A 17,085-nucleotide genomic window follows, 5' to 3' on the forward strand; every position below is an offset into this window, starting at 1 on the left:
CTCTGGAACTCTATCCCCAGTGCCTTCGCCGCTTCCTCCCTTTCCTCCTTCAAGGCCGGTCTCAAGACCTTTCTCTTCAACCGTGCCTTCAGCTCCCCTCTCGACTCTCTACCCCCTCCTCGCTCTCTCCCTTCCCTCCCTCACCCTGACCATTTCCCCAATGCTCGGGTCCCGACCCAACTGTACAGCGCCTTGGGACGTCCTCCCGACGTGAAAGGCGCTCTATAAATGGAATCTTGTTGTTGTTGTTCTAACCTTGGGTCAGTCCTGACATAATAATAACAATCCTTGCATTTGATATAGCGCCTTATCACGTCTTCTAGACGTCTCAAAGCGTTTCACAGGATACACTGCAAAGTGAATTGACTATTTTGTGGGCGAAACATGGCAGCCAATTGCACACAGCAGCGTCCCACAAACAGTCGTGGGTTGAGTGACCGCATTATTATTATTATCAGAATAAACAGAATAGATTATATTAGGCTCTGTGTGGAGTAAGGAAACTTGCCCGAGGTTTGACCCTCTGCCTGGAATTGAACTCAGGTCTCTCACTTGCAAAGCGAGTGCTCTAACCACTGAGCTACAGGACTCCACAGGACCAGCTTCAAGCTCCGAATACTTCACACTGTAACCGAAACACAACAGACTTGGAGGGTTACATAACAACAGGAGTAGACTATTCAGTCTCTCGAGCCTGTTCCCTGATTTTATAAGATCATGGCTGACTGCCTTAAGTTCAATTAACCACCCTTTTCCCCACATCCCTTGATGCCCTGAACCTAACAAGTAGTGTGGTGCTGACACTGGTAGAGAGTAGAGAGGCAATATCATGGCAATGTTGAGGAAGCTCCATTTAATACTACATTAAATGGCAGTAGGTTGGACCCTGCTTGTTAGTCGATTGGCAGATCGCTTTCTGGGGCTGGTAATCACTTAAACAAAAATTAGGGTTGGATGTAGGGTTTGGGTTTAGGGTCAGGTTTGGTTTTGGGTTAGGGTACGACCTAAACCACTCAAGGACAGGGCCTTGAAGGTTGAGGTGGAGGACAAGCGGTGGAGGAGGATAGAGTGGTCGACCGTATCGAATGCGGCCGATAGGTCGAGGAGGACGAGGAGGCAGAGGGAGCACTGGTCACAGATGGTCAGGATGTCATTGGTGACCTTGACCAGAGGGCAGCTTCTGTGCTATGGGCAGCACCGAAACCTGACTGAAGGGGTTCGAATAATGAGTGGGTGGAGAGGAAAGAGAGCAGCTGTGAGGCCACAACGCGTTCCAGGACCTTGGACAGGAAGGGGAGGTTGGGGATGGGCCGGAGATTGATAGCTGCGACGTATCAATGGAGGGGTTTTCCAAAACGATGATGGCAGTTTTTGACGGGAGTGTGGGACGGAGGGGGTGGGGGGAGGGTGGAAGTTGGAGGGGGAGTGACCCTTAATTTTGGATTCAAGGAAATCCAGCATCTCCTCACAGTGAAGGCGTTGACAGGAGCCAGGAGGATGGATTCACCTGGTCACCAGAGGACTGAATATAACAGTTGTATTTGATACAGCGCTTTATCGTGTCTTCGAGACATCTCAAAGAGTTTCACGGGGGTAGACTGTCAAGTGTCGTGACTTGTGTATCTTGTGGGCGAACCACGGCAGCCAATTGTGCAGAGCGACGTTCCCACAAACAGCCGTGGACTGAGTGACCCAATTATTATTATTATTTATTATTTTGAAGGAATTATTACTCCCGGAAAAAGGATCCGCCAATCGACTAAGAAGAGGGTTCCTGGTTACTGCTGAGCAAACAGAGGCGTGTGGTGTGTTTGGGGAGTCAGGAAACTTGCCCAAAGTTTTGCCCGGACCTGAGCGATCAGCAGTCACTCCGGGCCCTCCCGCCTGTGCGGAGAGTGGAACAGTTTCAATAACCTCCAAATAGACGCCCAGATTCCTGTGACTTCCACCTCCAACACAATCCATTCCCCTCACAGTGTAATCTGCTCCTGTGTGACGGCTGTCGGCGCTGAGGATCTTTACTGTATAAAAACATATGATTCAATAAAACTGATTTCTCATCAGTGACAGAAACTGATTTGTCATCAAAATAACAGAGCCACAGAGAGTTAACAATGGCGACCGCTCCCGCGCTCTCCAGGTCCGCTTCTGTCCCAGGAGGCTTTGCGGTACTGGAGGCGTGACCGCTAAAGCGATGCATTGTGGGGAGTTCCGCCGGGACGGATTTCGTCACTTCCGACTCCGGAAACAGCTCCAGTGAGTGTTTCACATCAACTTGTTGTTGTTTATCCACCTCTAACCCCGCCCCTAACCCCGCCCCGTCCACAGCCCCGCCCCCAACCCCGCCCCCAGCCCCGCCCACCGCACACAGCCCCGCCCACCCCAACCCCGCCCCCAACCCCCAGCCCCCCACCCGCCCCCAGCCCCGCCCCCAAGCCCCGCCCCCGCCCAGCCCCGCCCACCGCACCAGCCCCGCCCAGCCACAGCCCCGCCCAGCCCCGCACACAGCCCCGCCCCCGCACACCCCGCCCCCCACAGCCCCGACCCCACAGCCCCGCCACCAGCCCACAGCCCCGCCGCACACAGCCCCGCCCACCGCACACAGCCCCGCCCACACCCGCCCCCGCACACAGCCCCGCCCCCGCCACAGCCCCGCCCAGCCCGCCCCGCAACCCCGACCGCACCAGCCCCGCCCACCGCCACAGCCCCGCCCACCGCACACAGCCCCGCCCACAGCCCGCCCAGCCAGCCCGCCCACCGCACACAGCCCCGCCCACCGCACACAGCCCCGCCCCACAGCCCCACACCGCACACCCCGCCCAAGCCCGCCCACAGCCCCGCCCCACCACAGCCCCGCCCACAACCCGCCCCCACGCCCAACCCCGCCACAGCCCCGCCACGCACACAGCCCCGCCGCCAACCCCACCCCACCCCACACAGCCCCGCCCACACAGCCCCAGACCCCAGCCCCGCCACACACAGACCCCGCCCACCCACAACCTCCGCCCACGCACACAGCTCCCGTCCCGCACAGCCCCGCCTCCACCCCGCCCCCACCTCCAGCCCCCCCCCAACCCCGCGCCCCACCCCGAACACCCCAATCCACGCCCAACCACACCCCAAACCCGCCACCACCCCCTTAAACCCCAGCCCCCAACCCCCGCACCGCACCCCACCCCCGCAACCACCCAAAGCCCGCCCCCAACCGCCCTAACCCCCAACCCCCCCCCAACCCCGAACTCCCGCCCCAAACCCACAAACCCCAAACCCAACCCCATCCCAACCCCAACCCCACCAACCCCCAAACCCTGCCCCCCAACCATTCAAACCCATCCCAACCCCACAACCCCCGCCCCCAACCCCCCAATCGCCGCTCCCAACCCCCGTCCCCCAAACCACCGCCCCAACCCTTAACCCCTGCCCCATCCCCAAACCTCCCAACCCCAGCCACCCCTCAACACCGCCCCAACCCCACCCCCAACCACCAACCGCCAACCCGCCCCCAACCCCACCCCCCAACCACCAACCCCAGCCCCCAATCCCAACCCCCAGCCCCAAACCCCAACCCCCCAACCCCCTAATCCCCAACCCCGCCCCCTCACTCCCCCCCCCACCTCACTCCAGTACAAGATAAACTGGTTTGTCGTCATTATTTATAGGTCGGACGGACTGAGCGGAAACCGGGCAGAAGATGGAAACGGGTGAGGAGACGGGCCAGAAGAGCGAACAGAGACCCACGTCGAGGGGGAGCCAGGGTCCCGGGGGAAGCCAGGGGCCCGGTTGGAGGAGTCTCTCCGCTTCCAATGCTCCGTCTGCGGAAGGGATTCCAGGCTCCCGTCCGCCCTGGACATCCACCGGCGCACGCACACTGGCGAGAAGCCGTTTGAGTGCTCGGTGTGCGCAAGGCTTCAGACGTGCGCCTCAAGCTGGGTCCACCAGCGCACCCACACGGCGGAGAGCCGCCTGCAGTGCCCGCGTGTCGCGAGAAGCGTTTCAATCTCCGCCCAGCTAGCTGCTGCTACACCAGAGTCGCATCACGGGAGAGACAGCCTTACCCTCTCGAGTCGCGTGTGCAAGCGCTTCAACACCTCGAGCGGCCTGGTCTACCACCAGCGTTCCCACGTCCTCGAGCGTCCTACCGCTGCCCAGCGTGCGACAAGAGCTTCAAGTCGCCCGTCTACCTGTCTGTTCACCAGCGCATCCACACGGGGCAGAAACCCTTCCAGTGCGCCCTGTGCGACAAGCGCTTCAACGCCTCGACTCACCTCTTGTATCACCAGCGATACCACACGGGGGAGAAGCCCTTTGCGCTGCGCTCAGTGTCCGAAGAGGTTCAGCTCCTCCAGCAGCCTCCTGAAGCACAGGCGCAGCCATCACAGCCACACACCCTTCTCCTGCTCGCTGTGCGAGCAGCGCTTTCACTCCCCCGCCTCCCTGGCTCAGCACCAGCTCTCACACGCGCACTCGCACCCCACTCTGGCACCATTCCAGTGCTGCGTGTGCGAGCAGCGTTTCAGGCTGGCCAGGGACCTGCTGGTCCATCACAGGGGTCACTCGACAACCCCTGGTCACTCCGCTCAGTGACCCATCACTCTACCAGTCAACAGCAGCACAGGGATACGTGTCGGAACGCTTCACAGTCGAGGAGTCTGACCCGAGCCATGTGGGGAGAGGGAGGGGGCAAGTGATCGTGAATACTCACCCATACTAAACTCCATCACCCCCGCCCTCCCCAGCCCTCGCCAGGCCTCGCCAGCTCTCGCCAGCCCTCCCCAGCCCTCGCCAGGCCTCGCCAGCCCTCCCCAGCCCTCGCCAGCCCTCCCCAGCCCTCGCCAGCTCTCGCCAGCCCTCCCCAGCCCTCCCCAGCCCTCCCCAGGCTCCCCAGCCCTCCCCAGCCCTCGCCAGCCCTCCCCAGCCCTCGCCAGCCCTCGCCAGCTCTCGCCAGACTCCACTGGCTCCCTATCACATATACTAAACTTCCTGTCATCGAACGGATCAACTTCAAGATCCTCTCATTCATCTTCAAATCCCTTCACGCCCTCGGACCTGCTCACCCCCCCACTGCCCCGCCCGCTGCCTCTGCTCGACTGGCTCTTTTATTGATGATAAAAACACCTCCGACAGCCACCAACAGGCAGCATTAACAACAATAATCCTTGCATTTGATGTAGTGCTTCATCATGTCGTCGAGACGGCTCAAAGGATATACCGTGAAGTGGCTTGACTGTGTTATTTTGTTGGTGAAATGCAGCAGGCGGCTTCGCACAGCGACCAAGAGCGAGTGAGCGATTTTACCTGGGGGTTGTCGGCCAGGACACTGGGAGAGAGACAGAGAGAGAAATTCCCTTTTCTTTTTGAATAGCACCATGGAAGATCTTTAATATCTATCAACCTGAACAGGCAGATGGGTCCTGGGTCCTGCAACACTCCCCCACAGCGCTGAATTGGAGCGTCAGCTTAGATTGTGATGATTCCAAGTCCCGACATGGGACTTGAGCCCACAACCTGATTCGGAGGCAAGCGAGAGAGCGCAACCACTGAGCCGGGCTGACACACACACACACACACACACTGAGCCGGGCTGACACACACACACACACACACACACACACACTGAGCCGGGCTGACACACACACACACACACACTGAGCCGGGCTGACACACACACACACACTGAGCCGGGCTGACACACACACACACACACACACACTGAGCCGGACTGAGAGATAAACCATAACTTGGGGAAATTGATCCGCCAGTTAACTTAACAACCAAGTTCCTACTTACTGCTGGTAAACAGAAGACCGGCCGCCATTGCCTGCCCTGCTCCTCACTGCGCCTGCGCTACCCTCCACCCCTCGCCCCTCACTGCTCTCCACTGCGCAAACCCCGCCCACCCTACACAGTCACTACACTCTTGGTCTTGGTGTTGGTCCCCACTACCTCTGCGACCCCCTAACCCCCCAGCATTGCTGCCCACTGCCCCGCCCCGCGGGCTCCGGCTGCTTCACGTCCCCCCACCTCGCTCGCCCCACCATTGGCGGCCGGACCTGCCACCCCCACCCTCTGACCTCCATCGCGCAGTCCCTCTGCCGCCCCCTCCCTCACCACTGTCAGGACCCTCCTCCGCGATGTGCTTCCCTGACCTCACCACAGGTTCCCCGGTCTCTTTTCCCCGAATGCGCAGGAGATCTGTAACATCCGCTCTGAACACACGGCAAAGACAGGAAGTCAGTGAGTTAACATCTCGTGTGAAGGACAGTGTCTCTCTCTCTCCCTCTCGCGCTCTCCCCACCACAGCTCTGCACTGGAGCGTCAGTCTGGACTGTGTGGGTTCCTGCGCTGTTTGACTCACACTCCACACCACACTCACACTCCACACTCCACACCTCCCCCTTCTCACTCCCAAACGGCAGCTCTCGCCGCCCCGAGCCTAATACTCCCCGGAATCAGGTCAGCAGTGCGCCCCTCCGCGGAGAGAGAGAGCACATTCCATTCCAACAATCTATCGCTGAGAATTTCCGTGTGTAGGTGGGAGGACAGGAATTCTCCGCTTGGTTTGGAGACTCTTAAGCAACGATGATGGGTTTCCATGTGTATCAGATCCCTGGTCAAAAAAAAACTGGTTTTGCCTTCCTTTTATACTCTAGACTTTTCAAATGCTTTTTTGTCTTCACCTCCTTATTCATCCACGGGATCCCATCGTTCATTACTCTTCCCTTATTTCTTAATGCAGTAGATTTTTCCTGCACGTTTCCAACTTAAAAATGCTTAAAAGTCTTATTAATTCCTCAGACCATAATAATTAGCTTATTCCGAGTCTCTTTCCTTTTCTACCAGAACGTGATAATCCCCTACGCCCCACCCACCATGGGCGCGGCTATTATGCTTTGGGTGGGGTGTGATGTGTTCTGTGGGTGAGACTGGTGTGTGCCGTGGGCGGGGCTGGTGTGCAGTGGGCGGGGCTGGTGTGCAGTGGGTGGGGCTGGGTTGTGCAGTGGGCGGGGCTAGTGTGCACAGTGGGCGTGGCTGGTGTGCTCCATGGGCGGGGCTGGTGTGTGCTGTGGGCGGGGCTGGTGTGTGCCGTGGGCGGGGCTGGTGTGTGCAGTGGGCGGGGCTGTGGGCGGTGGGCGGGGCTGTGTCCAGTGGGCGGGGCTGTGTGCAGTGGGCGGGGCTGTGTGCAGTGGGCGGGGCTGTGTGCGTGGGCGGGGCTGTGTGCGGTGGGCGGGGCTGTGTGCGGTGGGCGGGGCTGTGTGCAGTGGGCGGGGCTGTGTGCGGTGGGCGGGGCTGTGTGCGGTGGGCGGGGCTGTGTGTGGTGGGCGGGGCTGTGTGCGGTGGGCGGGGCTGTGTGCGGTGGGCGGGGCTGTGGGCGGTGGGCGGGGCTGTGGGCGGTGGGCGGGGCGGTGGGCGGGGCTGTGGGCGGTGGGCGGGGCTGTGTGCGGTGGGCGGGCTGTGGGCGGGCTGTGTGCGGTGGGCGGGGCTGTGGGCGGGGCTGTGTGCGGTGGGCGGGGCTGTGTGCGGTGGGCGGGGCTGTGTGCGGTGGGCGGGGCTGTGTGCGGTGGGCGGGGCTGTGTGCGGTGGGCGGGGCTGTGTGCGGTGGGCGGGGCTGTGTGCGGTGGGCGGGGCTGTGTGCGGTGGGCGGGGCTGTGTGCGGTGGGCGGGGCTGTGTGCGGTGGGCGGGCGGTGGGCGGGGCTGTGTGCGGTGGGCGGGGCTGTGTGCGGTGGGCGGGGCTGTGTGCGGTGGGCGGGGCTGTGATGGGGTGGGCGGGGCTGTGTGCGGTGGGCGGGGCTGTGTGCGGTGGGCGGGGCTGTGTGCGGTGGGCGGGGCTGTGTGCGGTGGGCGGGGCTGTGTGCGGTGGGCGGGGCTGTGTGCGGTGGGCGGGGCTGTGGGCGGTGGGCGGGGCTGTGTGCGGTGGGCGGGGCTGTGTGCGGTGGGCGGGGCTGTGTGCGGTGGGCGGGGCTGTGTGCGTGGGCGGGGCTGTGTGCGGTGGGCGGGGCTGTGTGCGGTGGGCGGGGCTGTGATGGGGTGGGCGGGGCTGTGTGCGGTGGGCGGGGCTGTGGGCGGGGCTGTGTGCGGTGGGCGGGGCTGTGATGGGGTCAGGCCGTGTGGGAGCAGCACTCAGTATTGACCAGGGATCAAAATGTGGCCAATATTTATGTGCTGCTAAAACACAACCGACTGCTCACCCCCATCCTCACCCCCATCACCCCCTCCCTCACCCCCATCCTCCCCTCCCTCACCCCCATCCTCACCCCCATCCTCCCCTCCCTCACCCCCATCCTCACCCCCATCCTCCCCTCCCTCACCCCCATCCTCACCCCCATCCTCCCCTCCCTCACCCCATCCTCACCCCATCCTCACCCCCATCATCCCTCCCTCACCATCCTCACCCCATCACCCCTCCCTCACCCTCATCATCCCCTCCCTCACCCCCATCCTCACCCCCATCCTCCCCTCCCTCACCCCCATCCTCACCCCCATCCTCACCCCCATCATCCCCTCCCTCACCATCCTCACCCCCATCACCCCTCCTCACCCTCATCATCCCCTCCCTCACCCCCATCCTCACCCCCATCACCCCTCCCTCACCCTCATCATCCCCTCCCTCACCCCATCCTCACCCCCATCCTCCCCTCCCTCACCCCCATCCTCACCCCATCCTCACCCCATCCTCACCCCCATCCTCACCCCCATCATCCCCTCCCTCACCCCCATCCTCCCCTCCCTCACCCCCATCCTCACCCCATCCTCCCATCCTCACCCCCATCCTCCCCTCCTCACCCCCATCCTCACCCCCATCATCCCCTCCCTCACCCCCATCCTCACCCCATCATCCCTCCCTCACCCCCTCCCTCACCCCCATCATCCTCTCCCTCACCCCCATCCTCACCCCATCATCCCTCCCTCACCCCCTCCCTCACCCCCATCATCCCCTCCCTCACCCCCATCCTCGCCCCCATCTTCTGTTTACCAGCAGTAAGTAGGAACTTGGTTGTTAAGTTAACTGGCGGATCAATTTCCCCAAGTTATGGTTTATCTCTCAGTCCGGCTCAGTGTGTGTGTGTGTGTGTGTGTCAGCCCGGCTCAGTGTGTGTGTGGTGTGTGTCAGCCCGGCTCAGTGTGTGTGTGTGTGAGTGTGTGCGTGTGTGTCAGCCCGGCTCAGTGTGTGTGTGTGTGCGTGTGTGTGTCAGCCCGGCTCAGTGTGTGTGTGTGTGTGTCAGCCCGGCTCAGTGTGTGTGTGTGTGTGTGTCAGCCCGGCTCAGTGTGTGTGTGTGTGTGTGTCTGTGTGTGTCAGCCCGGCTCAGTGTGTGTGTGTGTGTGTGTGTGTCAGCCCGGCTCAGTGTGTGGTGTGTGTGTGTGTGTGTGTCAGCCCGGCTCAGTGGTTGCGCTCTCTCTCGCTTGCCTCCGAATCAGGTTGTGGGCTCAAGTCCCCATGTCGGGACTTGGAATCATCACAATCTAAGCTGACGCTCCAATTCAGCGCTGTGGGGGAGTGTTGCAGGACCCAGGACCCATCTGCCTGTTCAGGTTGATAGATATTAAAGATCTTCCATGGTGCTATTCAAAAAGAAAAGGGAATTTCTCTCTCTGTCTCTCTCCCAGTGTCCTGGCCGACAACCCCCAGGTAAAATCGCTCACTCGCTCTTGGTCGCTGTGCGAAGCCGCCTGCTGCATTTCACCAACAAAATAACACAGTCAAGCCACTTCACGGTATATCCTTTGAGCCGTCTCGACGACATGATGAAGCACTACATCAAATGCAAGGATTATTGTTGTTAATGCTGCCTGTTGGTGGCTGTCGGAGGTGTTTTTATCATCAATAAAAGAGCCAGTCGAGCAGAGGCAGCGGGCGGGGCAGTGGGGGGGTGAGCAGGTCCGAGGGGCGTGAAGGGATTTGAAGATGAATGAGAGGATCTTGAAGTTGATCCGTTCGATGACAGGAAGTTTAGTATATGTGATAGGGAGCCAGTGGAGTCTGGCGAGAGCTGGCGAGGGCTGGGGAGGGCTGGGGAGGGCTGGCGAGGGCTGGGGAGGGCTGGCGAGGGCTGGGGAGGGCTGGGGAGGGCTGGGGAGGGCTGGCGAGAGCTGGCGAGGGCTGGGGAGGGCGGGGGTGATGGAGTTTAGTATGGGTGAGTATTCACGATCACTTGCCCCCCTCCCTCTCCCCACATGGCTCGGGGTCAGACTCCTCGACTGTGAAGCGTTCCGACACGTATCCCTGTGCTGCTGTTGACTGGTAGAGTGATGGGTCACTGAGCGGAGTGACCAGGGGTTGTCGAGTGACCCCTGTGATGGACCAGCAGGTCCCTGGCCAGCCTGAAACGCTGCTCGCATACGCAGCACTGGAATGGTGCCAGAGTGGGGTGCGAGTGCGCGTGTGAGAGCTGGTGCTGAGCCAGGGAGGCGGGGGAGTGAAAGCGCTGCTCGCACAGCGAGCAGGAGAAGGGTGTGTGGCTGTGATGGCTGCGCCTGTGCTTCAGGAGGCTGCTGGAGGAGCTGAACCTCTTCGGACACTGAGCGCAGCCAAAGGGCTTCTCCCCCGTGTGGTATCGCTGGTGATACAAGAGGTGAGTCGAGGCGTTGAAGCGCTTGTCGCACAGGGCGCACTGGAAGGGTTTCTGCCCCGTGTGGATGCGCTGGTGAACAGACAGGTAGACGGGCGACTTGAAGCTCTTGTCGCACGCTGGGCAGCGGTAGGGACGCTCGAGGACGTGGGAACGCTGGTGGTAGACCAGGCCGCTCGAGGTGTTGAAGCGCTTGCCGCACTCCGAGCAGGGGTAAGGCCTGTCCCCTGAATGCGACCGCTGGTGGTACAGCAGACTGCTGGGCCGGTTGAAACGCCTCGCGCACTGCGGGCACTGCAGGGGCTGCTGGCCGGTGTGCGTGCGCTGGTGGTACAGCAGGCTGCTGGACGTGTTGAAGCGCTTGGCGCACTCCGAGCACTCAAACGGCTTCTCGCCAGTGTGCGTGCGCCGGTGGATGTCCAGGGCGGACGGAGCCTGGAATCCCTTCCCGCAGACGGAGCATTGGAAGCGGAGAGACTCCTCCAACCGGGCCCCTGGCTTCCCCCGGGACCCTGGCTCCCCCTCGACGTGGGTCTCTGTTCGCTCTTCTGGCCCCGTCTCCTCACCCGTTTCCATCTTCTGCCCGGTTTCCGCTCAGTCCGTCCGACCTATAAATAATGACGACAAACCAGTTTATCTTGTACTGGAGTGAGGTGGGGGGGGAGTGAGGGGGCGGGGTTGGGGATTAGGGGGTTGGGGGTTGGGGTTTGGGGCTGGGGGTTGGGATTGGGGGCTGGGGTTGGTGGTTGGGGGGTGGGGTTGGGGGCGGGGGTTGGCGGTTGGTGGTTGGGGGTGGGGTTGGGGCGGTGTTGAGGGGTGGCTGGGTTGGGAGGTTTGGGGATGGGGGCAGGGGTTAAGGGTTGGGGCGGTGGTTTGGGGGACGGGGGTTGGAGCGGCGATTGGGGGGTTGGGGGCGGGGGTTGTGGGGTTGGGATGGGGTTTGATGGTTGGGGGGCAGGGTTTGGGGGTTGGTGGGGTTGGGGTTGGGATGGGGTTGGGTTTGGGGTTTGTGGGTTTGGGGCGGGAGTTCGGGGTTGGGGGGGGGTTGGGGTTAGGGCGGTTGGGGGCGGGCTTTGGGTGGTTGCGGGGGTGGGGTGCGGTGCGGGGGTTGGGGGCTGGGGGTTTAAGGGGGTGGTGGCGGGGTTTGGGGTGTGGTTGGGCGTGGATTGGGGTGTTCGGGGGTGGGGCGCGGGGTTGGGGGCGGGGCTGGAGGTGGGGGCGGGGGTGGAGGCGGGGCTGAGGACGGAGCTGGGGGGCGAGGTTGGGGTGGGGGCGGGGTTGTGGGGCGGGGCTGGGGTTGGGGCTGAGGGCGGGGTTGGGGGTGGGGTTGGGGTTGGAGGCGGGGTTGGGGGCGGGGCTGTGGGCGGGGTTGGGGTGGGGGCGGAGTTGTGGGCGGGGTTGTGGGGCGGGGCTGTGGGCGGGGTTGGGGCGGGGTTGGGGTGGGGCTGGGGGCGGGGCTGGGACTGGGCGGGGTTGGGGGCGGGACTGGGACTGGGACTGGGCGGGCTGGGGGCGGGGCTGGGACTGGGCGGGGCTGGGACTGGGCGGGGCTGGGGGCGGGGTTGGGGGCGGGACTGGGCGGGGCCGGGGGCGGGGCTGGGACTGGGGGCGGAGTTGTGGGCGGGGCTGGGCTGGGGGCGGGGCTGGGGGCGGGGTTGGAGCTGGGGGCGGGGCTGGGGGCGGGGTTGGGGGGCTGGGGTTGGGGGCGGGGCTGATGGCGGGGCTGGGGGCGGGGCTGGGACTGGGCGGGGCTGGTGGCGGGTTGGGGGCGGGGCTGGGACTGGGGGCGGGGTTGGGGGCGGGGCTGGGGGCGGAGTTGGGGGGGCTGGGGTTGGGGCGGGGTGGGGGGGTGGGGGCGGGGCTGGGACTGGGCGGGGCTGGGGGCGGGGTTGGGGGCGGGGCTGGGACTGGGGCGGGGTTAGGGGCGGGGTTAGAGGTGGATAAACAACAACAAGTTGATGTGAAACACTCACTGGAGCTGTTTCCGGAGTCGGAAGTGACGAAATCCGTCCCGGCGGAACTCCCCACAATGCATCGCTTTAGCGGTCACGCCTCCAGTACCGCAAAGCCTCCTGGGACAGAAGCGGACCTGGAGAGCGCGGGAGCGGTCGCCATTGTTACTCTGTGGCTCTGTTATTTTGATGACAAATCAGTTTCTGTCACTGATGAGAAATCAGTTTTATTGAATCATATGTTTTTATACAGTAAAGATCCTCAGCGCCGACAGCCGTCACACAGGAGCAGATTACACTGTGAGGGGAATGGATTGTGTTGGAGGTGGAAGTCCACAGGAATCTGGGCGTCTATTTGGAGGTTATTGAAACTGTTCCACTCTCCGCACAGGCGGGAGGGCCCCGGAGTGACTGCTGATCGGCTCAGGTCCGGGCAAAACTTTGGGCAAGTTTCCTGACTCCCCCAAACACACCACACGCCTCTGTTTGCTCAGCAGTAACCAGGAACCCTCTTCTTAGTCGATTGGCGGATCCTTTTTCCGGGAGTAATAATTCCTTCAAAATAATAAATAATAATAATAATTGGGTCACTCAGTCCACGGCTGTTTGTGGGAACGTCGCTCTGCACAATTGGCTGCCGTGGTTCGCCCACAAGATACACAAGTCACGACACTTGACAGTCTACCCCGTGAAACTCTTTGAGATGTCTCGAAGACACGATAAAGCGCTGTATCAAATACAACTGTTATATTCAGTCCTCTGGTGACCAGGTGAATCCATCCTCCTGGCTCCTGTCAACACCTTCACTGTGAGGAGATGCTGGATTTCCTTGAATCCAAAATTAAGGGTCACTCCCCCTCCAACTTCCACCCTCCCCCCACCCCCTCCGTCCCACACTCCCGTCAAAAACTGCCATCATCGTTTTGGAAAACCCCTCCATTGATACGTCGCAGCTATCAATCTCCGGCCCATCCCCAACCTCCCCTTCCTGTCCAAGGTCCTGGAACGCGTTGTGGCCTCACAGCTGCTCTCTTTCCTCTCCACCCACTCATTATTCGAACCCCTTCAGTCAGGTTTCGGTGCTGCCCATAGCACAGAAGCTGCCCTCTGGTCAAGGTCACCAATGACATCCTGACCATCTGTGACCAGTGCTCCCTCTGCCTCCTCGTCCTCCTCGACCTATCGGCCGCATTCGATACGGTCGACCACTCTATCCTCCTCCACCGCTTGTCCTCCCACCTCAACCTTCAAGGCCCTGTCCTTGAGTGGTTTAGGTCGTACCCTAACCCAAAACCCAAACCTGACCCTAAACCCAAACCCTACATCCAACCCTAATTTTTGTTTAAGTGATTACCAGCCCCAGAAAGCGATCTGCCAATCGACTAACAAGCAGGGTCCAACCTACTGCCATTTAATGTAGTATTAAATGGAGCTTCCTCAACATTGCCATGATATTGCCTCTCTACTCTCTACCAAGTGTCAGCACCAACACTACTTGTTAGGTTCAGGGCATCAAGGGATGTGGGGAAAAGGGTGGTTAATTGAACTTAAGGCAGTCAGCCATGATCTTATAAAATCAGGGAACAGGCTCGAGAGACTGAATAGTCTACTCCTGTTGTTTATGTAACCCTCCAAGTCTGTTGTGTTTCGGTTACAGTGTGAAGTATTCGGAGCTTGAAGCTGGTCCTGTGGAGTCCTGTAGCTCAGTGGTTAGAGCACTCGCTTTGCAAGTGAGAGACCTGAGTTCAATTCCAGGCAGAGGGTCAAACCTCGGGCAAGTTTCCTTACTCCACACAGAGCCTAATAATAATCCCTCCAAAACCCAAAACAATAATAAAAAAAAATTGGTCATTTTCAATCTACGACTGTTTGTGGGACATTGCTGTGCGCAATTGGCTGCCGCGTTCGCCCACAAATATACAGTCAATTCACTTTACAGTGTGTTCTGTGAAGCGCTTTGGGACATCCTCCCGACGGGAAAAGCGCTATATCAAATGCAAGGATTATTATTATGTCAGGACTGACCCAAGGTTAGAACAACAACAACAAGATTCCATTTATAGAGCGCCTTTCACGTCGGGAGGACGTCCCAAGGCGCTGTACAGTTGGGTCGGGACCCGAGCATTGGGGAAATGGTCAGGGTGAGGGGAGGGAAGGGAGAGAGCGAGGAGGGGGTAGAGAGTCGAGAGGGGAGCTGAAGGCACGGTTGAAGAGAAAGGTCTTGAGACCGGCCTTGAAGGAGGAAAGGGAGGAAGCGGCGAAGGCACTGGGGATAGAGTTCCAGAGCCTTGGGGCTGACAGGCTGAAGGCCACCGATGGTAGGGCGGTTGGGGCGGGGGATGTGGAGCAGACCGGAGCCAGAGGAACGGAGGGTACGGGCAGGTAAGTAGGCGGATAGTAAGTCGGAGAAGTAGGAGGGTGCGAGGGCGTGAATGGCCGTGTAGGTGAGGATGAGGATCTTGAATTTGAATTGGACAGGAAGGGGAGGTTGGAGATGGGCCGGAGATTGATAGCTGCGACCCATCAAGGGAGGGTTTTTTTCAAAATGGGAGTGATGGTGGCAGTTTTTAAGGGAATGGGAACAGAGCCACAGGAGAGGGACAGGTTGACGATGTCTGTGATATGTGGGACAAGGAGGTGGAGCTGAGAGATAAGGAGTGGGGATGGGGTCCAGGGAGCAGGTGGTGGGTTTCAGGGACAGGATGAGGTTGGTGACAGAGGGTGGGGAACCGGGTACGAAGGTGTGTAGGGGAGGATGGGTAGGAGTCGGAGTGTGGGAGGGAGGGGGTGGGGGGTGGGTGGAAGTTGGAGGGGGAGTGACCGCGGAGCGGATTCCCTTGATTTTGGATTCAAGGAAATCCACCATCTCTCACAGTGAAGGTTGGAGGAGATGACCTGCGTGGGGTGGTGGGGGGGACGGAGGAGTCGGGATGTGGTAGAGAACAGAAGCCTGGGGTTGTTCATCGCCTCCAGGATTAGGGAAGAAGCCCCTTCAGCCCATCCAATCTGATTCCTCCAGAACACCACACCCGACATCGAGATGAGTCGAATTTCTAACCTCGTCCACCATTTTTGGCAATTTGTTCCAGACATTGAATATGTGAAGAAAGATGTCTCTGTGTCTGTCCTGAAATTGCTCTGTGTAACTGTGTCCCATCATAACACATTGTACAGTAATAATCCGGATTTATGTCTTAATCCCATTTAAAATGATATACATTTCTCTGAGTCGTCTTCTCTCCAGACTGAAGAACCTGAGTTTGTTGAGTTATTGCCCATTCCTCTGAGATTATTCTCGTTGCTCTCTGCACTCCCTGCCCCGGCCCTTCCTTCCCTCCCTCCCTGCCCCTCTCTGCCCTTCCTTCCTTCCCTCCCTGCCCCTCTCTGCCCTTCCCTCCCTCCCTCCCCCTCCCTGCCCTTCCCTCCCTCCCTGCCTCGCTTTGCCCTTCCTTCCCTCCCTGCCCCTCCATGCCCTTCGCTCCCTCCCTGCCCCTCCATGCCCTTCCCTTCCTCCCTGCCCTTCCGTCCCTGCCCGTCCCTGCCCCTCCCTGCCCTTCCCTCGCTCCCTCCCCCTCCCTGCCCTTCCCTCGCTCCCTCCCCCTTCCTGCCCTTCGCTCCCTCCCTCCGCCTCCCTGCCCTTCCCTCCCTGCCTTTCCCTGCCCCTCCCTGCCCTTCCCTCCCTCCCAGCCCCTCCCTTCCCTCCCTCCCTGCCCTTCCCTCCCTCCCTACCCCTCCCTGCCCTTCCCTCCCTCCCTGCCCTCCCTCCCTGCCCCGCTCTGCCCTTTCCTCCCTCCCTGCCCCTACATGCCCTTCCCTCCCTGCCCTTCCCTCCCTCCCTGCCCCTCCCTGCCCTTCCCTCCCTCCCTCGCCCTCCCTGCCCTACCCTCCCTCCCTCCCTCCCTGCCCTTCCATCGCTCCATCCCCCTCCTGCCCTTCCCTCGCTCCCTGCCCTTCCCTGCCCTTCCGTCCCTCCCTTCCCTCCCTCCCTGCCCTTCCCTCCCTCCCTACCCCTCCCTGCCCTTCCCTCACTTCCTCCCCCTCCCTGCCCTGCCCTTCCCTCACTCCCTGCCCCTCCCTTCCCTCCCTCCCTACCCCTCCCTGCCCTTCCCTCCCTCGATACCCCTCCCTGCCCTTCCCTCCCTCGATACCCCTCCCTGCCCTTCCTCCCTTCCTACCCTTCCCTGCCCTTCCCTCCCTCCCTACCCCTCCCTTCGGATGTCACTATTACCGACAAGGCCATCTCTGACCACCACTTCATCTCCTTCACCACCTCCACCCCCCTCCCCACCTCCACCAGACCCACCACCATCTTCTACCGCCCTTGGAAGAAGTTACCCCCACAATCCCTAACTGATGCCTTGGAGTCCTCTGAACTCCTCTCCCTCTGGCCTTCAACCCTCACCGACCCCTCTTCTCCTCTCTCCCTCCTCCACAATACCCTCTCCTCCACACTCGACACTCTGCCCCCATCACTTCCCGCACTGTCTCCTACTCCCGCTCCTCCCCCTGGTACACCACCCACCTCCGCTCACTGAAAAGCCAGGTGCGGGCTGCTGAACGTGAAAGG

General features: G+C 61.0%; 1 protein-coding gene across 1 annotated transcript in view; it reads right to left on the reverse strand.

Moving 5' to 3' along the window:
- Positions 1-12,554, reverse strand: part of LOC103172054 (zinc finger protein 62 homolog) — a 26,602-nt gene extending 14,048 nt beyond the window's left edge. Inside the window, exons 1-4 of the mRNA XM_042345315.1 lie at positions 12,540-12,554; positions 10,256-11,174; positions 6,109-6,206; positions 1,851-2,021 (exon numbers count right to left, since the gene is read on the reverse strand). Of these exons, the coding sequence (XP_042201249.1) occupies positions 1,851-2,021; positions 6,109-6,206; positions 10,256-11,142 (1,156 nt within the window). The 5' untranslated portion in view covers positions 11,143-11,174; positions 12,540-12,554. The remainder of the gene's footprint in view (positions 1-1,850; positions 2,022-6,108; positions 6,207-10,255; positions 11,175-12,539) is intronic.
- Positions 12,555-17,085: the final 4,531 nt, after the last annotated feature.

Source organism: Callorhinchus milii, unplaced genomic scaffold, assembly GCF_018977255.1.
Source record: "Callorhinchus milii isolate IMCB2004 unplaced genomic scaffold, IMCB_Cmil_1.0 Scaffold40, whole genome shotgun sequence".
Lineage (NCBI taxonomy): Eukaryota > Metazoa > Chordata > Chondrichthyes > Chimaeriformes > Callorhinchidae > Callorhinchus > Callorhinchus milii.